General features: G+C 41.7%; 1 protein-coding gene across 10 annotated transcripts in view; it reads left to right on the top strand.

The window, feature by feature from the left end:
• BEGAIN (brain enriched guanylate kinase associated) overlaps window positions 1–16,955 on the top strand; it is a 266,431-nt gene that overhangs the window by 148,291 nt on the left and 101,185 nt on the right. For all 10 annotated transcript variants that reach the window (XM_090034025.1, XM_090034027.1, XM_090034031.1 and 7 more), the window contains 2 exons: window positions 1,420–1,581; window positions 12,408–12,474. In XM_090034025.1, coding sequence (XP_089890151.1) covers window positions 1,420–1,581; window positions 12,408–12,474 — 229 coding nt within the window. The remainder of the gene's footprint in view (window positions 1–1,419; window positions 1,582–12,407; window positions 12,475–16,955) is intronic.

Below are 16,955 nucleotides of genomic sequence, written 5' to 3'. Positions count from 1 at the left end.
AAGGACAACTGTAACCACAGAATACACATAATCAAAGCAGAACATGGTGTTGGCAAAACATTAGGCTGTTTCCAAGATATAAGTTACTTCATTACAGTAAGCATGATCTTAAAGGTTTTCCCCATTTAACTCACCTAGGCTCCTTATACAACTAATAGAAGTTCACACATATACACACTAACTACATTAAAGCCATTTCAGATAAATAGCCTCTGAGCAATGGTATTTTGCCCCTTTCAGCCTCCCACACACTAAGTCTAATCACAGGCATAAGCTGCTTTTGTCAAGGTCCAAAAATCTCAGTCCCTTGATATCGATAGTACTTTTGCCAAGTAACATCAATGAAATTGTGATTTAGCCCTTATTTCATGAAGGGCAATATCTATTTAGCATATATTATATGTTCAGCTAAATATATTTAACATGTTATAAACAAGTTAGATGATTTGTTATGAGGAGTCATGTAGCAGAACTTGTGCCACTAGGTCCTGCTGGGCTTAAGTTCCATATCAAGACTGGAGCGTATAACCAAAGTCAGCCCAACAGTGCAGCACTAGCAGTGTCTGTTCTCTTATTACTGTATTACTGTCACAGCAAGAGGTCTCAGTGGTTATCAGGAATGTATTTTGATGTTCAGGCCCATAGTAAGAGACTGGCCCGGACCTGAAAAAGCTTACCATTAAAATAGCCAAAGCAGAATATTATCCCTATTTTACAAAGAATGGGAATTGAGGCACAGAGTTGAGGACTTACTCAGAGCTATGCATGCAGTCTCTGGCAGAGCTAGGAAATGAATCCCAATTTCCTCGGTTAAGAATCCATTTACATAACCAGAGAACCACCCTTCCTCCATGTTAATGTAATTACCCTTTTTTAAGGTGAGATGTGGAATGATGGTACCACTAGCAAACACATTAAAGGGAGGATAAAGCTTGATTGAACCATTCAAAGAATGGCTTGTATTTCCTCTCTCAATAAAGCAGGTTGTAATGCAAAATAATCTTGATGAGCTATTGCTTTGGTCCAGTTGCCTACACAGTCACTGCATTATACATATTTATGTGAAGCATTTTACATAACTCCAGAATGAGCAATAGGATATAAAACCAAATTATGCTTCATGGCATATCCTAAAATGTATTCAATTTTTAATGAGAATGCTTCCGCAAAATGTCCTGGGATGGCATTCAGATGCTAGTGGTAGCTGGCCTAGAAAAGATGGATGGAGGTACTGGCAACATAATTGTTTCAAAATATACTGTAATAGAAATAAACATATAAATGATTAAGTCCCATTCTCTATCTTACTATCTTCCATGTTATGCAATGGTAAAATGTTGAAATCAAGAGGGTGAAAATGGTCAAGAAAGACCCTTCCAGACTTGCTAAATGCTACAGCTGTGGTGTTTGTTCTTCTAGTACTTTGCAAGAACAGAAGGGGGAATTACGGAAGCGCCTATCCTATACTACCCACAAACTGGAAATGCTTGAAACAGAATTTGATTCTACGCGCCAGTATCTTGAAATAGAACTGAGACGTGCTCAGGAAGAACTTGAAAAAGTAACTGAAAAACTGAGAAGGTGAGTAATTAACTTTTTTATGAATGTGTTGAGTCAAGAATAAATGAACTACCACGCTTAAGAACACAGTATGCACATGTATATACACGTAAGTCATAATATATCAATATTCATAGTAAAAGTTGCAAGCATAAGTGCATATATCTATTACATTAAAGAGATAAATAGTCTGTTTGTATTGCATACATATATAACACACACATAGGTGCAGCACATAGTGTATAGCATGAATACGTCTATACATACACACATGCAAATATTTATAGCAGTGTACAGATAAGGCAAAGCAGAACTGGCAACTTCTAGTTCATGATTGTGAATGCACAGCTGCTGGCAGCAGCCGCTTTTTTTTACCCCCATTCCCCAAGTCAGCCCCGAGGCAGTTGCCTCTAGTACCCCTCCCACAAGTTATGCCACTGCACATTTGTATACATATCCACACACATATCCATACAAACACACATGTATCTATACCAGGCATGGGCAATTATTTGAGCTGGAGAGCCATTTAGGGAATGTTGCTGGGCTATCATGAGCCAGTCAGTTCCTCCCTAGCCTGCAACAGCTCACCAAAGCTCCCGAAGTGGCTTTGCCCTACACTTGGCCAGGAAGATAGAATGGGGCCACAGGTGGGCAAGGAGCAGCATCTGGGAGCAGGATGGGTAGGCAGGGCCAGTGGTCATGAGGCAGTGACAGCATGGGCTAGCACCTGAGGCAGACCCATGATCCAGTACCCACATGTCCCTGCAACAGGAGTTCGTTCTGTGAGCAGGGGCATGTGGGAAGTGGATCATGGTTCTTCCCTGGGCCCAGCCCCATGCTGTCATTGTAGAGCAATCCTGGGGTCTATCTGCCCAAGACCTGCAAGGGCAGGGCATGCTTGGCTGAACAGCTGGAATGGGCCTATGGGTGGATGGGGAGCAGCATCTGGCCGTAGGACAGGAGGGAAGGGTTGGGGCTGGGATCGGGATCCCAGAGTAGTGACAGCATGGGAGTGGGGCCTGGGACAGAGCCACAATCTATTCCCTGCATGCCCCTGGCTATGGATCCAGTACCCATCACAAGGACATGAAGGCAGCGGACTGGGGCTCTGCCCCAGTCCCCAGGCTTGTGCTGTCACCGCCCTGCAATCCTGGCTCTGGCCATCCATCCTGCCTCCGGATGCCGCTTCCCACCCACCAAGGGCCCTATCCCATCTGCCAAGCCAAACACGTGATGCTCACACAGGTCATGGTCCAGTTCCCATCAAGACCCTGACTGCCTGCTCCATCCAGCACTCCTGGCAGCAGGTGCAGGGCAGAAAGGCCAGGGTGCCCAAGCAGTAAGGCCAGGTTGAGTTGGATTGGCAGAGACTAGAAGTGGCAGCTGTAAGGACCCCACACTGTGGGGGCTGCCAGAAAGTGGGTCCAGCCATCACACCACCCCAGCCCTGCTGCACACCCAGTGGCAGTGGGACCAGACACATGCCATGGCCTGGGCTTCTGCCTGCCCAAGTCTTGGCCCGGTAGGGCCAAGGACCCACCACAGGCTGGATAAAATCCCTTGGCAAGTCAAATCCAGCTTGCAGGATGTATTTTGCCGTCCCCAATCTATACACATACACATATACTTAATAGCATGGGTATAGATATACATGCATACATTTTACATACATGAGATAGATCTCATGTATGTAAAATATATACAAGATAGATATCTACCTATCATATTACCCATATAAGTGTATATAATGCATATATCCAAACTTTATTTTGCAAGTCAAGTGTAGCTACATTAAATTTAATTATTTTGCTTTTATGCTGTTGCAAGACAACAGAATTTGGCCCTGTCTTTAAATTCCAAGAAAAATACCTCGTATATGAAAAGCTCTGAAAGTTAATATCATAGGGTGACAGAACACGTTCCATTTAGTGCCAAAAAAGCATGATGTGATCCTTAAAACATTCTATTTTAATACAAGCTGTGCTGAAAAGAAGGTACAGAACTATGCTAAATTTAAGATACAATCAATATAAATAACAATTTTGTCCTTACTGAAGACAACAGCAGTGACTTAAAGAAGAGTGTGATCTAGCCTTAAACATATAAATGTTTCAAAAAATTTTCTATTCATTGTGAAACTCTAAATAGAAAGATTCATTTATCAGTCCAGGTTTGTTGGTTGTAACCATGTTGGTCTAAGGACATAGATAGACAAGGTTCTTTGGTTAAATGTGATAACTTTCATTAGACCAACTAAATAGTTGGGAAAAAAATGTTCTTTACAGGCTTTTGGACACAAACACCCTTCTTCAGGCATTCATTTGCATTTTTAATGATGACATTGCTTGAACTGGAAGAATAATTTATTTCTTCAGTTCAAGAGCGGAACAAATAAAGAAAATCTAAAAATTAAAAAAAAAATGGATATCCTCAAAACAAGAGGAAATGTTTTTGGCTCTCTCAATTAAACAAAAGGTAAAGGTAAAGATGCCCTCTTTAAAAGCCACTGAGGTACCATGGGGCAGTGGAAGCAGGGCTCCCCTGTTTCTTTAACTTTAGCATGAGAAGGAAGTGTTGTGGTCAGGAGCATGTTCTAGCAAACATTTACCCCAAGGTAGCTCCTGGTTCTCATTGGTTAGGAGGCTGGATGGACCTCAGGGCCATATTAGAAGTAAAAATAGTGAGTGGAAACCTGTCACCCTCACCTGAGATTAAATCCATGTTCTAGAAATCCATAGCCAGTTGCTCTACCAACTGAAATGAAAGAACAAACAGAAAAACCGTGGCAACCAGAACATTTTGTTTGACATAGTTAAATGGATGGAACCAGTAGAGGCTCCAAGAATGGAGCAAGGGGAATGCAGCCCCCAACCTTAGCTGTGCATGCATCTGCTCTGAGCTCACTAGTCAGCACAGGGTCCTACTGGAGCTCCACAGGAGCAATGAGCTCTGAGCTCACCAGCTGATTGGGGAAGGGTCTGGCCAGAGCCCCTGCTTTCACCAGTCTCCAGAGCCTAGAGGTGAAATCTGATGCTGTTCAGCTTTCCCCTTTCTCCCCCTCCCCACTGAACTCAGCAGCAGGGGAAGAAGGGGATGAACAGAGGTTGCAGCTCTCACCCCCTGGGCTTTGGAGTGGTTCAAAAGTCATCAAGTGCAGCACAGCCAACAGGAGGTATGACCATGCCTTGGCTTCCTATCTGGATCTGCCCTTGCGCAGAACTTTAAGACCCATAAAAATCAGGAAAGCATATTACCACCTGTTTAAAGATGAAGAGTGCACTTATGGGCTTTCCTAAATAGAGGTGTTTCCCTGAATGAGACCCCAAAAAGGCTGATAAATAGCACTTTAAGAAATTTTGCTACCTACAGGTTTCTATGTAGAGTACTCTCTTTATAAGTGTCTTGCTCCTTATAGCATATTTTTCTTGTCACTTCAGTTATATCAAAGCAGCTGAGAGTAGCACCATAGATTGTAAGGGGCTGGAAGGGACCTCAGAAGATCATTGGGGCCAGCTCCCTACACCAGGAAGGAAAGACAACTGGGGTCAGGTGACCCCAGCAAGGTGATAGTCCAGTCTCCTCTTGAAGATTTCCAGGGTAGATGATTGCACCACCTCTGGAGGGAGCCTGGACACCAACTGTGAAAAAGCTTTTCCTAATGTTGAGCCTGAAATGGTCTTCCAGGAGTTTGTGGCCATTACTCCTGGTTCCCCCTCCCTCCCCCACAAGGGTGCCCTGATGAACAGTTGTTCACCATGCCCTTCACCAGTCTCAGTGTAATTTTCTTCTACTCCACAGATCTTTCTAACAAAGTATAATTTGAGTGCTTAAACTGAGGAAGGGCAAAATTATTTGCAGTGTTCTCTCAGGCCACACACAGACATAACATTTAACGTTTTTAAGAAGGTATTGCCACCGGGGAGCAGACATCCGGTGTTACATTTGTAATTGTTATGTCTCAATATTCCTGATGCCAGCAAATCCTTGTAACTTTAACTCTGATGAGACAGGGCTAAAGTTGCAATGCTTTTGTTCTACTTGCTTGCCACAGAACCATGCATCATATAGCTTATGTTGGTATCATTTAATACCAGCACCATTGCCATGACTGTACCCTAAGGCCTATCTGCCAGAAAATCAGCTCTAGCCATGTCTTTTAGAAAGTGTGTGGTAAATCTTGCACCCACTCTAAATAACTCCTCCCACCCTCTCTGTTTATTTACCAAGTACCTCTTACCACATTTAGATCAATGGAGATTTTGGCAGGGTAAAGATTGCAACATCAGGCATGCAGACCTACAAGTAGGGACCTACCAAATTCACTGCAGCAGCTCCTTTAATCTTGTAGGTTCCCCTGCATACCTCCCTCTCCCCCCATTGCTGATTGGCTGAGGGGCCCCAGTGGACCTACTGCTTACTGCTGACCTGCCAGGACACAAAACCAGCACCATATTTAAAACCATGGGTTCTCCCTCCCTACCAATCAGGAGTAAGCGACAAGGCCCCTCTGCCAATTGGCTGGGTGGGGGTGGGGGGAGAAGTAGAGAGACACCTGCAAAACTAGGCCCCAGGTCCTCCTTCCTCCCTTTTTTGAAGTTGGGAACCACATTGGCCCTCTTCCAGTCCTCTGGCACTACACCAGAGCACCACGAGTGCTCGTAAAGCCATGCCGGGATCCCGCAAGGACCTCAGCCAATTCCCTCACCACTCTGTTGTGGAGATCGTCCAGACCATCTGATTTAAATACATCCAGTCCCTCCAGAAGTTCCCTGACTAGATCCTCTCTGACCGTTGGCCTAGGTGTGCCTCTCCTGGGGCCTGAGGCTCCAAGAACGGAGCAAGGGGCTGATCTGGTCCCTGCTCAGGAAAATGGAGGCAAGGAAGTTGTTAAATAGGTTAGCCTTGTTGTCTGGTGTGATGACCAAATTTCCTAGCATGTCCTGCCCCACGTTACCCAGTACCTTCTTTTTGCCCCCTACGTATTTAAAAAAGGACTTCTTGTTGTCCTTGATCCGGGAAGCTAGTCCCAGTCCCATCTCCGGCTTGGCCTTCCTGACTGTTCCCCTGCATCCCCGAGCCACCACAGTATAGTCCTCCCTGGTGATGGCCCCTCCCTTCCATTGGGTGTGCGCCTCCCTTTTAGCTAGAAGACATTCCTGGATGCTTTTGGTGAGCCATGCTTTTGTGCCCTCCTGCTCCCTTTGATTCATGTTGGGATTACTGCCCTTTGGACTAGGAGGATCATCTCCTAAAGGAGCAACCACTCTCCTTGGACACCTGGCTCCCCTCCCCTCCAGGACCTCAGTGCTTCCCCAACTGTTCTCCTTAGCTCATTGAAGTCCACCTTCCTGAAATCTAGGAGTGCTGCCTTGCTGCAGGCCTTTGCCACCTTGCGCTGGATGGTGAATTCCAGCAGCCGATGATCACTGTCGCCCAGGTGGTCGAGCACCCGCAGCCCCCTCACCAGGTCATCACCCGTGGCCAGTACCGGGTCTAACAAGGCATCTCCCCTGGTGGGGCTGTGCACCTCCTGGGTTAGATGGAGGTCCTGCATTTGTGCTAGGAACCTACGTGAGCGGTCAGACCTGGCTGACTGCTCTTCCCAGCAGATGTCTGGAAAGTTCAGGCCACCCATGATGACCACGTCCTTTGACGTAACTACCTCCGTGAGCTGACTTAAGAATTCCTGGTCTAGCTCTTCGCCTTGGACCCCCACTGTTAAGTCTCTTTCCCCTTGACTGCCTTGTGTTCTAATTGGCCTATTGAAGTCAAAAGACTCCCAATCACTTCAGTGGCCCTCAGATCAGGTCCAGTGGATGCTGCAGGTGTTCAATATCTTGCAAAAAAAAAAAAAAAAAAAAACCAACAAAAAACCAACCAAGCACATTAAACATTTAATTTACAGCAAACAATATTATCTGTGGAAAGCATTGAAATGAAAGGAATACAAGTGGCATTCAAATATTCTATGCAGCAACTGCTTCACATTATAAAGAAAATTTATTTTAAAAAAATTATGTTGCAGGCAGGCAATTTCTGTTCTGAAGATCTATCACATGTGAAGTCCAAAATACACTGCAAAATGAGCTTAAAAATTTGTTTCTATTGAAACTAGCAAGACGTAACAAGAAACACAAGATAAAGACCTAAAAATCCCCAAGCTGGAAAAAGATACCAACGTTTTAAAACAAAGTGTCATTCAGAGAAGTGTCAGCAACATATAAAAAAAAAGTCATCTGAAAATCAGCACATAGAAAACAGAGCAATAAAATAATACTAATAAATTGTCTTCTGCTTTGTTTGCTTCTACTGGGAGAGAAAGGTAACCAGAAAAATCTCTAATAGATTAACCGAGAGTAGCGTGATGCCACTTGTATACTAATGAATGTTTCAGCTGATAAAACTCACACTGCTGTTGCATGCAAAGTTTTCTTTCTCAAAGGTAGGTATGGTCATAGATAGGTTTCTAAGCTTTACTGAAAGCTTCCCCATGTTTACTTCAATATACAATAATACCAAACTCAACTGGTTTGCTGGATTGCTTGGTTTGTTTTTTTAAATGTCACTCTCCCAATCAGGGAGTACACATTCAGGTGACTTGGTTTCCCTCCTCACCAGTTTGTAAACTCCTGGAGGGGACAATTTCAAAATGCATAGCACTGACCTACACTGACTCCATAGAAGTCAATAGGAAAACTTTTGTCAGCATCAAAAGGAGCTAACTGAGACAAAAGCGTGTTCTGCTTTAAAAAGCTGCTGAAACAACCCTGTATGCTGTATGACTTGCATCCTATTAACTTTAAGACGTTCCCTATTAACTCTAGTCATTCAAACAGCTAGAAGAATGTGATTAAAACAGAACTGAAAGCCTAGACAAGGCTCCAAATTGAGAATCACTTTAATATCATTCCATCTTTTGCAAGATCATATTCCACTGGTCATATTAGGCCCTCCAGTGCACTTGTGTCACTGTGCCATCTTCAAATTATGCCCTCAATAACAGCTGGAGACGGCTGGATGTTGGTATGTACTAAACAGGTTTCATGAACAGGAACCTCATAGCTGTGCTGGTTCTAAGAACTAGTAAGAGATAAAGTATCATGTTTTTGTAGGAGAATAGATATACCTTTTGAACAGACCAAGAAGGCGTGTGTTCAGTAAGAAGATGCCATTTTTTATGCTCATTCTCCAAAGCAGAACTGCATCTGAAGAGAAATTCCCCAGGAGGCCTTCACAAGGCCTATGTTCTTTGTAAGCCTTATGTCATGGCATGAAGTGGGTTTGAAATACAGAGGGTTTATATGGACCTCCTGAACCAAAGTGAAGGGTTTCTTTCTGGTAGAAAGTTACAGATATTTAATGCTAATGCCCATCAGAATTCTTTATATTAGTCCCTGATCCAGCAAAATACTTCAAGATATCCTTAACTTTAAGCAGAGAAGTAATCCCCTATGCCAGTGGTTCTCAATCTTTTTTGAAAGACCCCTTATTAGACCTGAGGCCTCCCTCAGAAAAAAACCCAGCTCTTCGTTTCCATTCATTTCTTCCCTACAGAAAAATAGAGCAATTCTTCCGTTGCAAAGAACTCAGAAAGATCACAACAGGGCAGAATGCTTGTAACACTATGGACTCCTATTTGAAATCTCCAGGTTTGTCTTGTGAATCATGTTTGCACCTAGCAGTGCTAATACTGTGGCACCCCGTAGCTCCCTTCAAAGGATCTCAAGAGACCCCAGCACCCTCACTGAAAAAGCACTGCTCATGCAAGTGTGCAATGCATACTGAAAAACCACAGAGGAAAGCAAATAGTATACAACACCACAAATCCAGCACCAAAACCATAATAAATGATCAGCTCACCTGAAAAATGAATACATTCTAAAAGTACAAGAAGCAATTTCACTGCTTAGGCTTCATTTAACTTATGAAGGTGGCAGATTTTGCAATTTAAGTGTGCTTCAGACTGCAAAGTTCAGACCATCTGGGTGGGTATTTCTTCCATAAGTTGGACTGCTGCTTTTTGTCCAGTTAGTCATTTCAATTTAGGGTCAGTCATTTTCCCTACATTCTCATTCATTTATTGCTAAAAGATGCGAATTTAATATTTAGGACACATTTTTTTCTGTCATATCTGGCTTGTTTTCTTCCACATATTTCTGGGTCCCTTTCCCCTCTTAACATGCACATTGCTCCTGTGGGTCTTTTATTTGTCCAGTTTGGAGTCTGGGCATGTGTTTATGTATCTCTTTTATTTGGATTACCTTTGCATGTAGTTCTCAATAGAAGCATTTTTATGATATATTTTATATATCAAAATCAAAGCAACACTTCATAAAAATGCTTCTATTGAGAACTGCATGCAAAGGTAATCGAAATAAAAGAGATACATGAACACATATATCTATACCGATCTATCAATATATCGTGGCTGTTTTCTTCAAGCCTGGATCTCGCAGAGTGCTTTTAGAAGTGAGGGGCTGGGTTTTTTTTTAAAGGAGTGCTTTGAAAAAGTAGGGCTTGCATGCTACTTTCCACTAACCATTCATGGTCAGAGCAAAACTGGATGGAAATAAGAGGAGTGAGACCAAGAGAAGCAGGAAGTTGTGGTCAGTGGCACATTTCTTGGAGAACCTTCAGTGGAGGTTTTCAGTAAGAGTCAGGATAGGCATTGGACAGGGATAGTACAGGAATGGTGGATTTTGCATCTGTATGATGATTATGATACCTGAAGTCGTTTCTAATCCTATGATTCTCACTGAGTCTACAGTAAGGGGGCACTGTAGGTCAGGAACACTGTGGCAATGGGAATCAATCCTACACTCAAAGTTAAATGTGGAAACATCATCGAAGCAGGCCTACAGCATTTTAGAAGGAAAGCTGTCCTGGAAAAATTGAATATATAAATGATGTCTTGGCACATGTTCCATACCTGCAACTTTTTTTACAGTTGTAAACCGGCTGACTCTTAAAGTTTCCCCTGCACATTGTCTCCTCTCATGTGGCTTATTCTGGGGGAAGTGAGTTATATGTAAAATAGCCTCAGCTTTTTCTCTGTCATATTGTCATCCCTGGCTGGATAGGCATCAAAGTCCCAAGTCTGATTAATGACATGCAAGCAAACAGCTATACAGAGGCTTACTGTGAATTGCTGCATCTAATAGGAACAGAGACTGCAGAGATCTGTTAGTGCTGAGCAAGCCTTTACTTCACCGGATACTTGTCATAGGATATTCTAAGATCAAATCCACTCAGCTCACAATTTGTGGGCTGACCCCTTGTCTAGAGCATGGGCTTGTTACACCAGCTTTCTAACCCATTTTGTTATCCAGCCAACAAATATTATTCCCATAGAGTGCTCATGAAGGAAGAAATCCACTTCTGTGCAATGGGCCTGCAATAGCTGTATGTAGCACTTAAGTCTTCTTTAGGCGCTCAGAATAGGGTTGGAGAAATGCAACTGCCTTGGGCTAGCATTTCCCAGGGGAGAATTTTACTCATAGGGATGTTCACCTTCCCCTCCCCACCACAACAGCTTCACTGGGGGGGAAAGTTTTCCTCCCAAATCTGCATAACAGCTGTAAAAAACAAAGCTAGATCCTCCTGTCTCCCCACTGAAACCCCAGAGGGAGCTCTGTACACATAGGGACAGCACAGTCCAAAAGTTACTGTCCACCGGGTTCTCACCGAGTAGAGATTTTTGCCATGCTTGACATTTTCACGGTGCACCAAAACCAGCTCAGAACTGCACTGCTAATGCACTGTAAGTTAGAGGTGGGACCAATTCCTCAGCTCTGGATTGAGCTGGGGTAGCACAAGTCCAGATCTTAGTCCTGATCTAAACACTTCTACTCATCTCCCCAAGTCAAACCAAATCCCTTGGTCCTAACTTCCCTGAATTCTTGGGAAAAATGAAAGGTGGTTGCAGACTCCTCCTCCTAGGCCCAGTTCTGCTGCCAATTAAATGTCATTATAGTCGAGTACACTAGTGAAGGCTCTATTCCATATGACAACGAAATGAAATAGGCTATGGAAAATATTCTAAGAGCCGGTTCACATGAGACTTATAAGTGCAGAGATTTGGGACGCACAGAGATTGATATACAATGACGGATTTTTTCCAACAGAACAGACTTTGGTCAGCTTCTCTAATCTATCATTAAGGTTACCAGCAGAGCTGCCTGGAGATGCTGACACTGAAACCTTCTTGCATATATCAGAATAAATAGGAAGCTGCTGTTTCCTCTGTTCCTCTGCCACTTAATGTTTTAAAGATTTAAAGCCTTTTGGAGGTTAAAATCTTGTTCCCTGGCCAAGGAAATGGGATTAGCAGGCTAGCACAGGGATTTCTTGGATTTAGTAGGAGAAAGCATTCGCTCTCCTAGGCCATATGCTAAAAAGCCTTTATGGACTGTTGCTGCAGCCTGACAGTCCCATTAGTTTCTGTTGCATCGCCCCTTAAGAGGAGGGCTTGGTAAATGAATCAGTGTAACTGAGGACTTGCAAGTCATGCCTCAATCCCAGCAGTAACTAAAACTTCTGGGCATGGCCCATGTAGTACAGGCTCTATCCTGGTGCCGCAAACACACCTATGCAAGAAATGCAACACTAGTCCCAATTCATTCTATCCTTCTGGCCAAATTGTCTCTAAATATAGTAATCAACTATGACAGAGTAGGTTGCTCAGGAAGCTGAGGGTAATTATATTTTCAAGGCTCTTAGCTGCTGATTAGCAGCAAGAGTGATATGTAAATAGATTTATATTAGTGGAAACAGTGTGCAAAAGTACAAGTAAAGCAAATATGCAAAAAAATACTTTAAATTACATGATGCCCTTTTTATTTTAGGATACAAAACAATTACCTAGCCTTACAACGAATTAATCAGGATCTGGAAGATAAACTTTACAGGATGGTAAGTATTGCTAAATTAACTTTCTTCTCTGATATGTTAAGTATATTTTTACGGTTCTTAAGCTGTAAAATACATGAGTACGTAGCTGGACTAATAAAGTTCAGAAGTATGCTAAGCAAAGGAAGATGACTATAAATAAAACAGGCCAAGTCTCAAGCTGCTTTATGAACTGTAATGGAGATGTTGAATTATATCAGCTGATGATCTGGTTTACTAATCTTGGCTTTGAAAGAGTTCTGGTTAATTCAGCTAATAAATATTTATAATATATGAAAATGAAGTTATGCTTTAATTAAGTAACAAATTTAAATGAGGTAATCCAAAATACCAAGCCAAAGATTCTCTCATGCCTCTTAGGTACATTCACTCAGCTTTTATTAAGTGACTTAATTGAGCTTGGAGAGTCTTGCTTTACATATACTGTCATAACTATCAATCTCCATATATTAATTTCAGATCTGCAATTGTCTATGAATTCATTGTCAGTGTCAGTGCTACTGCCATGGGCCAATTAGTAACTAAAGGGAAATTGTTTTATCAGTGATGTGCCTATGGGTTTAGGAACATTATGGATAAGCTGCATGTAAATTCAGATACAATCTGTTTAGATCGATAGAAAATAAATGATAATGTCATGAATGCTCATTTGAATGCTAATGTTCATTTGAATGTGGTTTTAATTCAGTGTTCACTTTTAAGTAGAACTATAAAGAGAAATTTGGGTGTGACATTTAAGGATGTGCACAGAACAAAAACAGACATTACACTGAGGGCAATTCTTTGTGCCCTACCTAAATCTCAAAAAGCCTTCAGATCTCCATCCCTCCTAGCTTTTTACATACTCATGTTGACTTTTTAATCATCCATCCCCAAATCTCCTTCCTGCCCTCAGTCTTAAAAAAATAAAAAAATAAAAAAATCACAATTTTAAGTTTAAAGATTTCCTAGTCCACATTTCAAATGGCCTTGGACTGTTCATATCTCAGGTGTTTGTTTAAATAAATAAAGGCTACAGGTCTTAGTTAATAAGATATCAGTGCATTAGTAAGTAGCCAACTTATATAAAAATTATAGGGTTTGACTTCATCCTCCCCCTCCCCCTCACACACACCCATCGTATGTTGAACTTTTCAACTTGTAAACTTTCACATGGATTTTTTATTCTTCTTGATTAAGGACAGCGTCCAGCACTTTGTAGGTACTATCAAAATACAAACTAAAGAAGGATACATATAGGTATTGCAGTTAGATTGCCCTAACTAGGGTTAAGTCAATCTAAATGACCAATCGTGCAGGCATGCAGAGAGCATAAATCAACTAGAAAAATAGCATGCCTGATCTAAGTTAGTGCACTTGAGTAGGTGCACTGACTTAGATAGAGCCTGGGCTAGCACAATCTAAGAAAGGGTTAGCCTGATCTCAGTAAGCCATGTTAACATAAATCAGGTATAGACTGGACTCACACAAAAGTGACATTTCCAGTTGGTAACCAAACAGCAAAAGGAAACTCCAAGTATTTCTGGAGAACCATTGCTATCTATGGTTTATCATGTACTCTGGAATAAATACAGTGACTTTTCAGACCTGTATTAGAGGGTTTCCTTTAAAACCTAAGTACAGGTTTTAGCAGTGAATGGAGGAGGACGTGGTTCAGCGAAGTACCTCATCACTCTTCCTCCCCCCACCCTCCCACATCAATGTGAGAGTTAACAAAGATGGATTCAGAGGAAGTGAAGGGGATCAACCAAGCTTTATAAAATACTTAATTCCAAAGTTGCTTTGTCTTCTGGCACACTGAGACTGGGATACAGAAAACAAAAGCAAACAACACTAAAATGGAAAACATGAATAGAGAGGAGTTATAGTCATACTAGAGGTATAGAGAGAGAGCTATATTTGCTTCAGCTAGACCCAGTCAATTGATTTTCTGGGCATACTGCAAAGTTCAAGGTTCGAAGGAGAATAGGGTAAGGTAGAAGCTGGGCTGGGTTTTTCTTCCTATTTTTTTCTCCATGCCTGTGTTTGCTTGGAAATGCTAATCTATTAAATATTAAAAAGTCTTTTTGAGAACAACCTTGTGACCCTAGCAAAATGCTGTGCAACTAGAAATTCAGTGTCTCAAGACTGCTCAACAAACAGACAAAGTGTGACTTGCAGTTGAAATGCATGGTCTTTATTAAAAGGTAAAATGCAAAAGAAGTTTGGTCAGAGGAAGCAATGGGAAAGTAAATTCTTATTATACAGGAGGCTAACAGAACATAGCACTACAAATTCTGCTTCAGCTAATCACATAGGTTTCTATTCTTAGCACAGTCAACATCTGGAACTGAAGAAGATTTTCATGCTCCCATTGGCATCAACTTGCAAAGAAGCAAAATAAAATAATCCTTGTAAATAATTAAAGCTTCATAATTCTGGATTCTGTTCATTAAGGGAAAGGCAAGGAACATGACAAACTGGGGAATTCTGTTACTGATTCTATCAAATTTAAAAGGCTGTCTCTTATAGCTCCAATTTTGGTCAATATTCACTAGTTTCCACTGAAATTAGTCTGAATTTGCTGAGTAAGATGTTAGTTTGATGTCACCTTACAGTTCACAAGAAAATTGTACAGATGACCCCAAATTAATGCTAAAAAGACCCTTAGTATCATCCCATGCTACTCTGCATATGCCACATTATGTAAAGGAAAGCTTTTTTACACATGTTCTAGAGTTTTGAGAATTTCTACTGGTATCACTGTCTGTAAAACTTGCTTAGCAGGATTTTCAAAAGTTTCGTGCACCTACAGATGCAGATAGGCACCAGTGCATACCTAACAGTCCCCGAAATCCCAATCTGCATCATTAGGCACCTTAATATCTTTGAAAGTGTGGCCTTCTGAGTCCAGCTACACAGAGTTCAGAGGAAGTCATTGTTTTGAAAAATAATATAAAATACACTTCTGTAACTAGAAAGTCAGTCATAAAGTCTAATTCTTCAGGGCATTTAAGGGATGGAAGCAATGGTGGCGTATACTGGAACTCTCCAAGGTTGTAGATCTGTTCCTAGCTCTCCAGTGTCAATACTTAATGCAGTAGAGGCCTAAGATGTAAAATGTGTGTACATGCATAATATATATTATACACACATGTATAGGTACGTACAGATTATGTGGCTTGTGAAAGTAAATAGCCATGTGTTAAATTGCAGAGTCAGGACATGAACTGGGGAAGTAGGGGATATACTAATATCATTTTGGAAGTTTATTGTGCACCCTTGACCACCTCATGTGCACGTAGCCAACCAATCCATCTCCCTCAGGACTACATCCAACATTCAATCAAACCTGTGAGCTGTTTTAAACAGGCACCACTGTTTTTTGTGGCCATATTATCAAATTTTCAACTTCATGACATTGTATGATGTTATGTTCTTGCTATTGTTGTTCCACAAGTGTGGTGATGATGATGCCATTCAATTTAATCCCATTCCCCTAGATCTGGTCTGGATCCTTCTCCTCAGATACATTCCCCTACCCTCATAGCATTAATGACATCCAAGCTACAATAGATCTCAATAAATGCTTCCCAGTGATGTAATAAATTAAAATACTGCACTTCTTACACTATATTTTATAAGCTACTGAATCAACATGTAGGGGGCACACTACAGGCCTAACAAGGGCAAGTGGAGTCCACATACAATGGAGTCCCCCCACTAATTTTGCCTCCTGACAACATTTTCCTTCACATCTTCCCCATATGATTGCTGTGTACTCTTAAAAAATGCTTGTGTTGCATACCTGGTTGTAACTCTGTTTCACTGGTAAATGAAGTCATTCCTTGGTATACAGTCTAAATATTTTTTATGGTCCTTCAAAATGAATTATATAGCAGAAGAACCAGATTCTTGTTTCTTCTAAGGGCTGTAAAGTACAAAGGATCTATATTTATACCTACTATAAAGAAGAATAAGTGTAAATGACTGTCAGGCTCTAAACGTGTTAAAGGACTCGAGTGCTCCACTGGTTATCGTTTTACTTCCTATTTTGTGTGCAAGCTAAGGAACACAGCAAACTATGCAAGATTTGGAGGGCTGTAGCAGCTGGTTCATACAGCTCTTCAGTGTTGGATGAACTTCTGTCTGATACGTCAGTCTAATACTTCTGATATCTCCAGCTGAGGAATCCTCAAGATGCATAAATAGAAACCAAGAGGCCAGATCCTGCTCCATCTGTTGGGCAGTTTGCATCCACTTATGTTCCTATGTGTGATCCCATTCCACCTCAGCGCAGCCCCTGAAAACCTCTTAGTGCTAGAAAGTGGGTGGTTCTCTCCCTCCTCCTCATTGCATTTTAATTTTAAAGCTAAGATAACAGCACTTGACAAAAATAGATATCTTCATAGATTTTCAGGGACTTGAGCAGAGTGGAATAATATCACACTTTGGTACCTCGTGGGCAGAATGGTGCCTAGCCTTTAGACTCTAGCAAGGCCCTA

The sequence above is a fragment of the Crocodylus siamensis genome, chromosome 2 (assembly GCF_052110815.1).
Source record: "Crocodylus siamensis isolate JL-2025a chromosome 2, ASM5211081v1, whole genome shotgun sequence".
NCBI lineage: Eukaryota > Metazoa > Chordata > Crocodylia > Crocodylidae > Crocodylus > Crocodylus siamensis.
This window is presented reverse-complemented; position numbering and strand designations above follow the sequence as displayed.